Here is a 14,239-nt window from a genome sequence, read left to right on the forward strand (position 1 = left end):
ACAATTATGATCATCAGTTGGGATTAAGTAGCAGTCTGATTATATACTGACTGGATACATCTGCAGATGCCTGATTTCACATGTCCACCCAGAGAGTACAACTCCTACTCCTGACAATGAATATAGTCGTGTCCCAATTTTACACTATATACTAATACTAGAAAGGACGGGATATAATAGTCACTTTATCAGTATGAATTAGGGGCGAGGGGAAAAAATCGATACAGCACAGTATCGCAATATTGTATCGATACACTGATGTCAAGTATCAATCTTTTATTATATAAACTACTAATACTGCAAATACAATGTGGACTCTAATACAAACAGTTCAGTTTGTAAGGTGCATGATGCAACATTTATGTTTTTATGATAGCGTTGGTCAGTCTGTTTGCTTGATAATCCCAATTTTTCTAAAAATGATTGAAGTGAGATGAAAGGACAGCATAATTTTTTTATAAAAGTTGCGTTGTTCAAAATACCTGTAATGGTACAGAAGTCCAGTCCAAACTATTTTGCATTCAGTTAAGTTGGGCTGTATCTAAAGTTCAGTTCAGTTTGTCGGATGCATGATGCAACATTTATGTTTTATGACAGTGTTGGTCAGCCTGTCTGCTCGACTGACGATCCCATTTTGCTGCAATAAAAATTAATGAAGTGAGATGAACAGAGTGAAAACTGTATCTTGTTAGATAAAACAGATGTTGACACATCTGAACTACATAATTTGCAGTGGAAAAAAGGTAATAAATTGCAATATATCACAATATATCTTATTGCAAAATGTTTTAAATCGCAATAAGATCATATCATGACTTAAACCTGTAGTAGGCGGAATGTTTTCGGCATCATTGGGCAAAAATTCCATAATAACCTTTCAGCATATTGTAATTCATGTGTTCTGAGAGAAAACTAGACTTCTGCACCTCCTCATGGCTCTGTTTTCAGGCCTTAAGAAATCTAGCCCGTGATGGAAGGCTTTGGCCAATCACAGGTCTTTTCAGAGAGGGAGCGTTCCTATTGGCTGTGCTCCGGCTGGTGGGCGGTGCTTGGTATTTCCTCAACAGTTCCCAACATGGTATCACAAACTTTTCTAATTTTACAGCTAAACAGTAAACTACAAGATGTTTCTGAAAACATTTGAGGAGAGAAATAGACATTACAGTAACAGAATATTGATTCACTAGTTCGACCGTTTGATTTGAGTTTGCGAGTGATTGACAGCTGCTCAGAGACGGCAAGGCTCCAGCTCGGCTCTGATTGGTTGTTTTCTTCCGGCCTGTGAATTCTTGCAGATGCCATTAGGAGCACCGGAGGACACAGAGGCACATGATTTTTTTCAGATTTCCTCTGTCAGGATATAGTGACCGTTTTATAAAAGTAACTTTTTTTAATCATATTTGCTCCATTTCTACCCACTGCTGCTTTAAGTAACGTGATAATATTGTATTGTACACCCTCTGGTGATTCCCACCGGTGGTATGAATGTACTACATAGTCATCCAGTTAGAATAGGTATGCAGTTTGGAAGACATGTCCCGTAGGCTGTTAGACTAAACATGCTGGGTGTATACCTAGCGGAAGTGTTTGTCTTGCGTGTGAGAAATATTCACAGCAGCCTTAAGTGAAAATTGTTTATGAAGTAAAGCACAGGATGCCAAAACAACAGGTACTAATGCTGCTAGTACCGAACCACACAGGACATCATGTGTGTGTTCATGTACCTCTCTACTTGTGTACTGTACCTCCTTTCAGATCGGCCGAGGCTCCTACGTACTGGAAGTTGTCCATGTTGATGACATCAATGATAGGAGAAACTACTCTGGTCTTGTCCTGAGGAGGAAGGACGGAGACAAAATCATTTGTTAGGACAAACTTGGGAATAACAAGAAATGTGGCTCATTAATAAATATGTACTACAAGTCCAAGCAGAAGTAAATATTCCCCTCAACACCAATGATTCACATGTTTAGTTTATGTTCTATACTTAGTTTATCACCGTGTTTATGAAGCAGAGCTGAAAGTAAAGCAGCTCTGTGTTTTCCACACTGAATCACTCCCACAGTGCCACATCACAGTAGTTTAGAGAAAGGATTGCTCAAGTGACCAGAATGACAACAGCAGAAACGAGCCTCCAGGTGCCGAGTGAGTTTATTTATTCTGTGTTGAAACCTTTGATATGACACATGAGGTTTCACCCACACAGATTGCATTTTTCCTTCTCTCTGTTTTGTATTGAGTGATTCATTATTTAGAAGAGCAACTAAAGCAAAGAAAAGCAAAGTCAATTACTCTGACAGTGAAATGTTTTCGATTTGGCTCGAGGCGTTTATCAACTAGGGAACGACAAAACACCGCGTTTGGGAGGATCAAATGCAGAATCAGACTATTTTCAGTCACATCAGATAAATATTTAAAGAACAAACTCTATTTTACACACAGTGCCCCACTTCAGACTGAGATTACGCGTAATCAAGAAATTCCCTCTCAAGTCAGTACTAAAAGACTTCACATTAAATATCAACACGTTAATGCTGAAGGGTCAATCCTTCTCGCAGTGGCTTCACCACCCAGAATGAACGCATAAGTCCTTTTCTGCTGTCTCGTTGCTTCCATATAGCAATGTTTCAGTGTTTTAACTCAACATTGTTTTACTTCCTGCATCACTGTGTACTGTTGTTGTGGAGGGTTGGAGTTGATGTGAATGTTGTACATGGCTATACTGATCAATGGTGTGTCTTTGTGCGGGACACTGTGGACGGAGAGGAGCGGTCAGCTGGGAGATTTTTCTGTTGAGAGTGGATGGATGGATGGCACTATTTTAATTTTGCTGTTCTTATTTTGTCTTGTTTTGTTTTATTATATTTTTATTTTATTTGTTTGTTTGTTTGTTTTTTCATTTCTGGCTGTGTGATGTTGATATGATGGCAAAATGTATACCTCGTTTCTGTTGAAAACCAATCAAATTGTTTAAAAAAAAAAAAAAAAATATATATATATATATATACATATACATTTATTACACGGCTGTGATGAATACTCGATTCTGATTGGTCAATCATGGCGTTCTGCAGTCTGTTATTTCTTTATAACAGACCGTTGCTATGTGTAGCAAACCGTTGCTATGTATAGCAGACCGTTGCTATGGGTGCAGTTCGGATGTTGGGCTCTGGCGGACCGTTTTTGTGTCAAAATATTGATTTCTTCAGTAAGTAGCCGTGTAATAAGCGGGATAATGTACAGCTAGCGGGTCATTGTTGTGAAAGAATCCCCTTCAGGGCAATGAGAGACCCCTCCGCGAAAAATCGGGGGATTCTTTTACAACAATGACCGGCTGGCTGTACATTATCCCTTACACATATATATATATATATATATATATATATATATATATATTCCTTTTACAGCTCGCTGTGGTTAGACAAGAAGGAAACATGCAAGGAAACCAGTGAGAGGTCCGCCTTTTTAAATAAAATAAACCTGGTGGAAAACTCTATTTCTATACAATTGTTCTGGGAATAAAGCCTGACTGGCATTGTCCCAAAGGATAAAGACAGAGAGATCACAGTCTGAGTCAAATAAAGTTCAACACCACATCAGGGTTCTGATCTACTGAATCTCTGGCTTACACACTTTCTGACATCCGTTTTTATTTTAATACTGTAGAAGAAATACATGTTTAACAATGTCAGATCAGAAAAGGGAAATGTGAATTATTGGAGCTGTGAAAATGGGCTTTTATACTGAAAGAGTCCAAACATTCCTGTGTTATTGGAGTCATGCGCTCCTTGTTTTTCACATGAATGTTAACGAGACTGACTGACTACCAGCTCCAGGGGTGCTGCTTTGTAGCTGACCTCTGACCTCTAAAGGAAGGGAAGGAAAAAACTTGTCCTGTTATTTTGAGGAACTTGTAACACAATTCTCTTTATTATGTATTTTTAACAATCATAAAAACTTAATAAGTTTCTTCTCCCTGCTGCTTGGCCATCGGCCAGCTGTTTGGTTGTTTTAATTGAGTACTTTTCTAATGCATTTAGGCTCGTTTGTGTTCAGGTCTTCACCGAGCCCTTATCCTGTGGGATTTTCTTAGAAATGTGTACCTTAAATAATAATCCAAACTTAAAAAAACAACAATTTAATTTAGTTTTCTTCACAGAAATGAATGAAATGATGAGATATAGGCCAACTGTATATTTAAAAAAAAAATGTCTTACATCCCATAAAATCAAGAAGGCCTCGCAACCTCCCATGAAGCTTTGGTGACCGAGGACTGTTGCCACGTATTTTTGCTTCAGTCACTTTTAAAAGAAGCCTGACACGCAGTGTTTAGAGAAAGAAGGAGGTCAAACCAGAGTGACTTCATCAAGTGGCGAGCTGCTCTGCAGGGTGAGTGTTAACTGTTTAGACTCATATGCCAATCTTTAAGTGTCTCTCTTAACATCACAACATAATGTCTATTCATCACGCCCTTTCATTGTTTTCATGGTTGGACTTCTCATCTTTTACTTTCTTTGTATGTAGGATAATAAACTTTACTGATGTATAAAGGTGTGTGTGTGTACCTCTGCCACTCTCTCTAGTAGCGGCTCTAGCCAGTGGTCATTACATTCACAGTGAGAGTCCAAGAAGGTGAGGACGGGTGCCGTGGCGGCATCTGCACCACGAACCCTCGAACGCATCAGTCCTGAGGGGAAACATCAGTAGCAAAAAACACATTTAGAATAATTTCATGAATAATTGCATTCAATAAAACAGCTCTGAGATGTTTTTTTTAAATGGTAAAAACTCTTCTCTTCTTCTAACTACCTTCTCTGCGGTCGTTTCTCAACACGCGCACTTTTTCGATCTTCCCCAGCAGCGCTCCGTCCTCCTCTGAAAAACACACACACACACAAAGCATGCATTTACACACTGATCTTATGAGGTTTGTTTATTTGTACAGTTTGTTTGCGTGTATAACTCACGGTTATCACTGTAGTCGTCAACCAGAATGATCTCTTTGACCAAGTGAATAGGACTTTTCTTCAGGACACTGAACCGAGAAAGAGAGGAAATTTATAGGAAGATAAAACATATTATAAAAGCCCACAGATCATATTAGAAAAGTTGGACAGCACACACACCATTCACACCTACCTGACCACAGTCCGCAGCAGAGCAGAGCGAGCTTCGTTGTGGAAGGTGATGACGACGCTGGAGGCCGGCAGCTCTGTCTTCCATTGTTTATGTCTGCAACTACACGAACACACAAGAAACCATCACAATTAGGAACATAATACAGGAAAATACACAACGGCATAAATGCCTACATGTGTGTACAAATGCACACTAACACTCCTACGCACAGCTGAATGTGTGAGCAAAGCTGCGAGCTGGAACGGCTCCCTAAACAGATTCTGGATACAAGAACACAATAAATAGGATTCAGTTCACACTGAGGTACAGAAACACACACAGAGAGTAATGCTCTGCTGAAGCCAGGATTGACGGTGTGTTTTGCGGACCGCAGGGCAAAAATCCCATGAGATCGTGTACATGTGTGTGTGTGTGTCCAACAGAGACAAATCTTGCCTGACTTAAAAGTGAGGAACATGGGTGATAGGAGGCTACATGAGACAAGGAGCCAAAGGGAGAATGAATAAATCCTGTTGTAATGCCCGCTACACGCTATACATCACATGAGCTGTAGGAAGAACCCACAATCCTGTTTCAAGAAATTAACCTTCACCTATAATTTAAAAGACTTACTGCCAACAGAGAGGTTGATCTTAGAGGCTTGAACGCACACCAGATGTACAGTATGTGCTGTTTAAAGAGTACACTACATGATGAATGTACAGTAAGTGCTGTTTAAAGAGTACACTACCATGATGAATGTACAGTAGTCGTTAAGTTGTCTGTGTGCATCGTGTCCATGTGCCACGTCTGTCAGAGCAACACTGAAACTCTGGAAACAGTCAATATGCAGCCAATGTGTGTTATATTGATGTAGAATAAAAAAGTTATTTTCATCTTGTCTTGAAAGCGGCCCTGGCCTGAAAAACAGGCTGTTTTTATTTCTGGAAAACCTTCACACTCAGTGCTGCTGTGTGCTTTGCAAATGGCACACCACTACAGGATCAATAGGAGACACATCCCTGCTCTTTTAGTAGGCTAATGGCTCTAGCTGTCTAAGTTAGGTCAATATATCAGTGAGGCCAGACCGCTGCCTTTATAAAAATAGTCTTTGAATCACACAGTGTGCGTCTAGAAAGATACTGCAGGAATAAAACCACTGACTGAATACGATGAGCACAGAGTTGGCAGCATGTTCACTTCTTTGTGCTGATTTACTGCTTAACTTACAAATCACTGGGCCTCATATACTGTAAGGCTACCTGCTCCACTCCGTTTGTGGGTTTCATTCACAAAAATGTTAACAAAGAGTGAAAAATACATTTCACACTAGTTATTATTTTAGTTCATTTTGGTATCATATTTAAACTCCATATTCATTCTGATTAATATATTACGATTTTAGGTGTGCCTGTACAATACTTGTATGACAGGTCTGGACCAAGGTTATAATAGCCTTCGTTTTTACTTTTTAATTTCATTTTAGTTTAGTTTTAGTTAGTTTTCATTGTGTGTTTGCTAGTTTTAGTTTAGTTTCAGTTTTTCAGAAAGGTTTAGTTTGTTTTTGTTAGGGCCAGGTATAATGTCTCAGAAGTATGCGGCTACATATATATACAAAATGCACGGTTGGAGAACTGTGTAGGAATAATGTTCAATGTTTAATCTTCGCGGTACTTTAGTGTCCGATGTGAAGCAATTGCGGCATAACGCCGTCTCCTGGAATGTTATTAATTTTTTGTTGTCCAATGTCACGAGAGTTGACAGAAACGCATTCTCCTTTTTTTCTATAGCGATATATTAGAGCTAAAAACCTAAAGCTGAAATTAATTTACGTTAATTTTTATTTTATTAGGCAATATCGTTTCAGTTTAGTTTTAGTTTTTCTTAAAGGATATTGTTTTTATTTAATTTACTAACAATATTTTTTATTGCTTATTTTCATTTTAGTTTCAGTTTCAGTTTACTATAATAACCCTGGTCTGGACCAAAGTGAATTTTGTTAATTTACCTAAAGAGTAAATTCTGAGTACGAGAAAATTGGTGAATGCCACAAGTAAGGGATAATGTACAGCGAGCCGGTCATTGTTGTGAAAGAAACCCCGACAGGGCGATGCTGCAGCCCGATGCGGAGCGGAGGACCCCAACGCGAAACGCCCTGAAAGGGTTAGTTTCACAACAATGACCTGCTAGCTGTACATTATCCCGCTTATTACACGGCTACTTACTTAAGAAATCAATAATTTGACACAAAAACGGTCTGCCATAGTCCGACATCAGAACTGCGCCCATAGCAACGGTCTGTTATACACAGCAACAGTCTGCTATAAAGAAATAACAGACCGCAGAACGCCGTGATTGACCAATCAGAATCGAGTATTCAACACAGCCGTGTAATAAACGCTCTTAAATGGCTCATACGTGCCGCTTCAGAACAAATCTGTTTGTACGGGTGGTTCTTGCATGAGGGTCATTGTGTTTGTTAGTTCAGCATCACTTAAAAATGTTAACGTTAAATGTATTACAATGTACTAGAAACTAAAAGCAGCAATGAAATGGCTACTAATCCTCCTGTTGAAACACTCAAGTGATCAGCATTTATTTGTGTTTAAAAACATAATGAAAGGGGCGCCCAGTAGCTCACCTGGTATAGCGGGCGCCCCTTGTACTAAGACTGAGTCCTTAACGCAGCGGCCCGGCTTTTGAATCTGACCTGCGGCCCTTTGCTGCATGTCATCCCCTCTCTCTCCCCCTTTCATAACTATCACTCTCTCTCTCCATTAAAGGCATAAAAGCCCCAAAAAATAATCTTAAAAAAAAAATGTTACGAAAATAATTACTTTAAACACGCTAAAAAATATCCTTGAAATGAAACACTTACTTTTTATCAATAATGTATCTGCACAGCCAGAAAACAAAAGCCCATAACCGCTAGGAGGACGTAACCCTTTTACTCAGAACCGGTTCAGTGTGTTTTGGTGAGTGAGTCAACTAGTTCAAACAATGACTCAAGCACCAAGTTCAGCCACTTTCCATGACAAATAAACATGTTTGCGGTAAGACTCACAATCAGATAATACAAGGTCTTTTGCACTCATGATCAAGGGAACATTTTAAAACCATTTAAAAGTGACGCACTGGCCACTCTGTGACCGTTTACAACGTCACAACCATTTGCCCAGAATGTACATCACTTCAACATGTCTATGCTTTATTAAAGAAAACAATGCAGAGTGAAAAAACAAGTGAGAGCAGCAGCTTTGGTACATGACAAGACTCTTACTCTGCCAACTTCAGAGAGCTTTAAGGCTAAATTACTTTAACTTACATTTGATAAGGAATGAAATAGCATCATGAATACTAAAACATATTATTCTAATAAAGGGATCCAATAGATATTGCGCCTTGATTTATTTTTGTCTCCTCATCTTAAAAACAGAACAATCACCAAAGCAGTTTGTGTTATGAATGGAGCAGACAGTGAACAGTGCGTGTCTGCTCTGCTGCTACTTCCGGGTTTCATCTGATAGACCACAATAGAGGGAGTTTCCACGAGATCTTATCCAGCCTAGTAGCACCAATTAGTCAAACAGACAGCAAAGGGCAGTATGTAGACACATAATCCCTGCCATCACAAGTGTAACAAAAAAGAGGGACAGAAATAGTTATAGTGTAATAGTAGAGATACATACTGGTCATGTCTCGTATCAGGTACGGCTCTGTCCATACGGAGTTTGTCGCTCTCCACCTGGTTGAACTTGTTCCTGGCATACGGATCCTGACCCGGTCGGACCACCGTGGCACCAACGTACAGATCCTGGTCAAAGTCCTGCCAGCGCACCTTACCTGGACACACACACACAAACACATATTTAGCACACGGCCAACAAACATCCATAGAAGTTGGAAGGACACACTATTTCATTGACTATTGAATATTCCACTATTATTCCTAATACAACAATATTCCAAATTTGATACGGGTCATGTAAACGGCATATTATGTTTGGGTATTCTGAATAAGGGCCTTATTCCGAATAGAGCATTTTCCAAGCAAGACGTGTGATATGCCGATATTATTTTGGTTTTAGCAGCATTATTTGGACATGAATACAGCACATTCGGAATGTGTCTCAATTGTTTGTTTGTTTTTCGTCAGTTTGCGAGTTCCTTGCGTTGCACACAAACCAACTAGCCAACAGTTTACGGAGATGCGTGACCAAAAGAAAAGCCCATATTTCTGGTTGGAAGGAGAAACACACCAACTTTCAAACATTATGAAAAAAACTGGATATCAACAGGTTTTTGGATATATGCAAATATTGCAACGCCGATCTTTTCAAGAAGGTAGTTGAAGGAATGAAAAGAGGTTTGCATGGTCGAACAAGACCGCCACCAGTTACGTTAATCGGAGTATGTATATTTTCTTTTTCGGAATAAGGGCACAAAACTGAATATTTTGTGCATGTAAACATAGTCAGTGTTGCCTTGTTTGTGTCATTTGTTTGTGGTTTAATGGAGACAGCGGGTGGAAAGGCTAAACATTTTTAGATATTTCTAAATCCAGACTCCATGAGCACTACATGGTATTTTGGGAAAAGCGAACAGGGTGTTGGGTGAACAAAAACACATTGTTGTATCATGTCGCTGACCCTAAAGTTGACAGGTTACAAGACTGATTTATACATCTGTTTTAGCCTGTATTATTAAATAGGTGAATAAAGAGCAAAATGGTTGAAAAAAAAAAGAAGTAATTTCACATTTCCACTTCATGTTTTAATAAGAAACACATCCTCTCTGGTGAAATACGTATTAAATAAACACAGCGTATCCCAAAATAAAAGCCGCCACCAAACATGAAGTTTAAACCTCCACAAAGGCTGAAAATGTGTCTCAGGAATGAATGGGATTATACATCAGTGGGAATATGAAATGCAGGCAGCAGCAGCCTGGCTGATGCAAGAATCCTTCACGACTGACAGGCAGGAAACCTCGCCGCTTCAAGCTGCTGCTTGACAAGGCGGCAACATGGCACTGAGGGAGGCTGACATGAGATTTATGCTGCTTATATGCGAAACCATGCAGAGCAGAATCCAGGAGACAAGGCCAGACTACTTTAGCAAAGCCAGAAAACAAAAAAGAACATTTATTATCCACAGAGTTAGGAAAAAAAATCCTACCGAATTTAGTAATTTACTGCAGCCGAAAATATAAGTCTGGAAAACATTATCAAACCTACACACACGCACACACACACGCTGAGCACGCTGCGTCTGTCTGACCAGATTAAGGAGATCATTGCGCGCTAAACAGAGAAAGTTGTCATGTTTAATTTCACAGTTTATCACTGACTACTGAGACACAGACACACACGAATAATAATGCAACTAATTAGCCGGGTGCAGCTGCTATGTTAATGACTTGTGTTAAGCATATGGCAGCGTGAGATTACACTATCTCTCAGTATGTGTGTGTGTGTGTGTGTGTGTGTGTGCGTGTGACAGGCAGGCAGACAGACAGACAGAGAGAAACGGAGCCTGACGACGAGGAGAGTGTTTGTGCATGCGTCTGCCCTGACAGCATGTGAAATGTGTCTGGCATGCTAATTAGTTAAAGCTCGCAATGATCTGCCTGCGACTGTATAACAGCGCCTCAGAGACACTGCTGTACGTGTCAAAGTGTGTGATGTCCTTGCTGATATCTATGTTTAGTGGCAGCGAGCAATTAGTGGAATTAATGTTTCGACTTCTCACTTTGCGAAGCGTTTAGCTCAGACTTTGGAAATCTTTATCGAACTGTCTCCTTCAGTCCTCCTTTTTATTTGTTGGCTGAACCGCTCAAAGTAGATTAACCGTCCGCTTTCTCACTGGGATTACTCATTCGGCTGTCATTTTTCCAATACTTTCTTTAGCAGGTACGCCCATCCATACTCAGCTGGTGGTTTGCTGTAGTGGTTTCTACTGGTGAAAGGTGCGATCTAGGCTAGTCGGTGTTACCGGTGTTACACGGTGGTCGGGCACACACCGATTACATTGCATACCCACAGCCCCCACCGTCGTTTTGCTTTTTTTTACAGAAATAAAACCCATTTAGTTCATTTTGGCGTATCAGCGGCATGTTATTAATAGATAGTTGGACAACGGACGCTACTAACTGAAAGCGAATGCATCTTCTCCATAAGGAGTCTCAGCTCAGAGTAGCATGTGTCACATTTGGTTCACCATCTGATTCTCATAAAGTTCCTATTGTTATTCATAACGAAAAAATCCTGCAGGTATTTTCATATAAATATTTGGGAGTAATGATTGATCATCTGTTATCTTGGAAAGACCACATTGAATTTGTCTGTAAAAAGACAAAACAAAGAATTTACTTTCTCCGCCGCCTCAGGTCTTTTGGGGCGAGTAAACAAATTCTTCTATTGTTTTTTACTTCTGTGATTATGAGTGTTTTACAGTATTGTTATACTATATGGTACAAGAATTTGTCAACTACTTTAAAGTCAAAACTGCTCCAACAAATGAAAATCTGCTCAAAGATTGTTGGTCAATCCCTTGAGAAACTCTATGAATCAGCCTATCATAATAACATCTTAAGGCTGGCTAACAACATCGTCTCTAACCCCAATCATGTTTTGAACAGTGAATATCAACTGTTACCATCGAATCGGAGATACAGGGTTCCACGATTTAATAAGGTTAGACTGAAGCACTCTTTTTTGCATCAGTCAATCCTTAAACTTAATATGGAGCCTAATCCCAGATCAAATGTGCGTTAAAGGGCCCTGAATATTGTCTTCTGTGATTGTAATGTTTAAATGTTTGTATCCTTGTTTATTGTCTTTGTCCTTTCTGTGATGTTGCAAACGGAGCTGCTGTTATGCAAAACAAATTTCAGACCTGTCTGACAATAAAGTATAAAGTATAAAGTATAAAGTAAGTATATTTCACACACACGGGACGAGAGAGAGTTGACAGACTGAGAGATGGCAGAGGATTCGGTGTCAAAGCGAAAAGCAAACGCGCCTATTTGGCAATATTTCAGATTTAAACTCAATGCTATAAGGGAACCATAACGTTAACAAGTCAATTGCCGCAAAGAGGATGGAGCGGTCACAGCCGGTGTGCGCGGCGCCAGGTGGAAACCTGCGGCCTCTCTGCAAAAGCTCTACCGGAGAGGCCAGACACACAGCTACCCGAAGATCAAAGTAAGCGCGCTACACATATTGACCGTCATATTTTCCTGTAAAATGTCCGGTGTAGTCGGTAACACCAGTGTTGTCACAAGTTTATTAACCGGTGGGAAATTTTCCTCACCGTCACATTCCTACAGTAGTGTGGTCTGTTGGTCTGAACAGTTTTCACTCTGCCTCTAGTCATCGAGCTGTTTCCACCCACAGCTGCTGACTTCTGTTTTTGTTTGTTGCAACACTTTCTGGAAATCCCTGGACGCTGTCGTGTTTCCAACCGATGGTTACTGGCAGGCAAGACTCACCCTGGATCTGTACTGAACCATGAACCCTCCGCCCACCCGCTCAGAGAACGCCAACGCTCGATGTGCACTGCACACGTCTTGTTTGATTCACTCCCTGAAAATGATCCAAATAAAACCATAAAGAGCGCCTGCAACACCAGGCTGAAAAGACATGTTTCACACCCAGCAGCACTGATGATGTAGTGAGAAGTGTGCTTCATTGCACCTGTAACCCCCTCCCCAAAAGTGACGTCACGGGGTCGTGGAGTACACTTCTACATCAGCTCAGCAAAGGGAGAACTCAAACTACTGGAGGTCACCAAAAACAATATTTTCAGGGAGTGCAGTTACTCTTTAAAGGTCTTATTGATAACATTTTATGTAGACAAATATATATATATATTTTTAAATAACACATCCACAGAGCTTTAGAAAGGTGCCGAATGAAAGTATGACTTTTCCTAAAAAAATATTATGTCTGTGAATTAATTATTTAAAAAATGTTGACGCTTCCAAAATGAATGCTTTGTTTACATCTGTGGAAGATATCTGTCGTTTAGTTCCCACTTCTAACAAGGCTCGTGAGCAAACAGTATAACGTCGTTGGTATCAGGTGGTATCTCTGTCGTCAGTGATCGTGAACATTTTTTCATAATTATATGCTAAAATAGCATATAATGGTTAAAATAGGGCCCTCAGGCTTGAGAAGCGGCTGTGTGCTGCTCTTCATCGGAGGTGGAACACCAAAACTAATAGAAGACACTTCTGATCAGGCACAAATCTCACCATTGTGTGACTTATTGTCTATACAAATGTAACCTGGTGGCTAATGTAATGATTCAGGGAGTTTTTTAAGAAATTTCAAAGAGGTTATTTGATAATAAATTAAATGTATTATTAAATTATTAAATGTATTAAATCAATTATCAGCTATTGGGAAATAGCGGAATATAATTATTAAATGATAAAGTAATTCGATCAGTTTTTAGGTAAATATTGGGGTAATTTGGCAGTAATTCCAAAGAAATTTCAAATAGGTTACTTGCTAATTATCACCTAATTACCATGAAATTTGCGGACCTGTAAAATTAAGTGTTACTCAGTATTCATGATTCAGTTGATAATATATTTGTGAGTTCCAGTTCCTCAAATATTCATTGCATTGAGGTTAAATGTTTTACAATGACAATTTGAGAAATAGATTTTTATTAAGTGCCACCTTTTTGAGTGAATTGTTTTAAGCAGGTCACATAGTACCAGAAACCAGAGATATGCTAATATTCTGGTGACTGTTTAAATTAGAAAGAGCATTGATGCACTTCTGAACAACCTGAGCTCTCACACTCCTTCACTCTCTTTGCCACCACTTTCTTTCATGACTTTATCATCCTCTTTTTTTATCCTTCACTCTGCCAGTCTCCTTCTTCTCCCTTTCTTCTTCACCACTTCCCCTCTTCTTCTTCTTCCTCCTCTTGTGTGCGTGTGTTTGTGTGTTGTGGGTGATGTTGTGATACGCTGCCGTCGTTGTAATCGTGTAAAGTCACCCTGAAGTTGAAATGCCCCCACTTCAACATTCAAATTGGATTCCATTTCCACCGCTGGATCAGATAAGAGAGTGTGTGTTCAGCTTTCGCAGGTCGCGGGCTTGTGA

The 14,239-nt window shown here is 39.7% G+C and overlaps 1 protein-coding gene across 3 annotated transcripts in view; it reads right to left on the bottom strand.

The window, feature by feature from the left end:
• galnt2 (UDP-N-acetyl-alpha-D-galactosamine:polypeptide N-acetylgalactosaminyltransferase 2) overlaps positions 1–14,239 on the bottom strand; it is a 67,499-nt gene that overhangs the window by 15,462 nt on the left and 37,798 nt on the right. For all 3 annotated transcript variants that reach the window (XM_037748904.1, XM_037748895.1, XM_037748910.1), the window contains exons 3-8: positions 8,808–8,961; positions 5,140–5,238; positions 4,968–5,035; positions 4,810–4,875; positions 4,566–4,687; positions 1,746–1,833 (exon numbers count right to left, since the gene is read on the bottom strand). In XM_037748904.1, coding sequence (XP_037604832.1) covers positions 1,746–1,833; positions 4,566–4,687; positions 4,810–4,875; positions 4,968–5,035; positions 5,140–5,238; positions 8,808–8,961 — 597 coding nt within the window. The remainder of the gene's footprint in view (positions 1–1,745; positions 1,834–4,565; positions 4,688–4,809; positions 4,876–4,967; positions 5,036–5,139; positions 5,239–8,807; positions 8,962–14,239) is intronic.

The sequence above is a fragment of the Sebastes umbrosus genome, chromosome 2 (assembly GCF_015220745.1).
Source record: "Sebastes umbrosus isolate fSebUmb1 chromosome 2, fSebUmb1.pri, whole genome shotgun sequence".
NCBI classification, from domain to species: Eukaryota; Metazoa; Chordata; class Actinopteri; order Perciformes; family Sebastidae; genus Sebastes; species Sebastes umbrosus.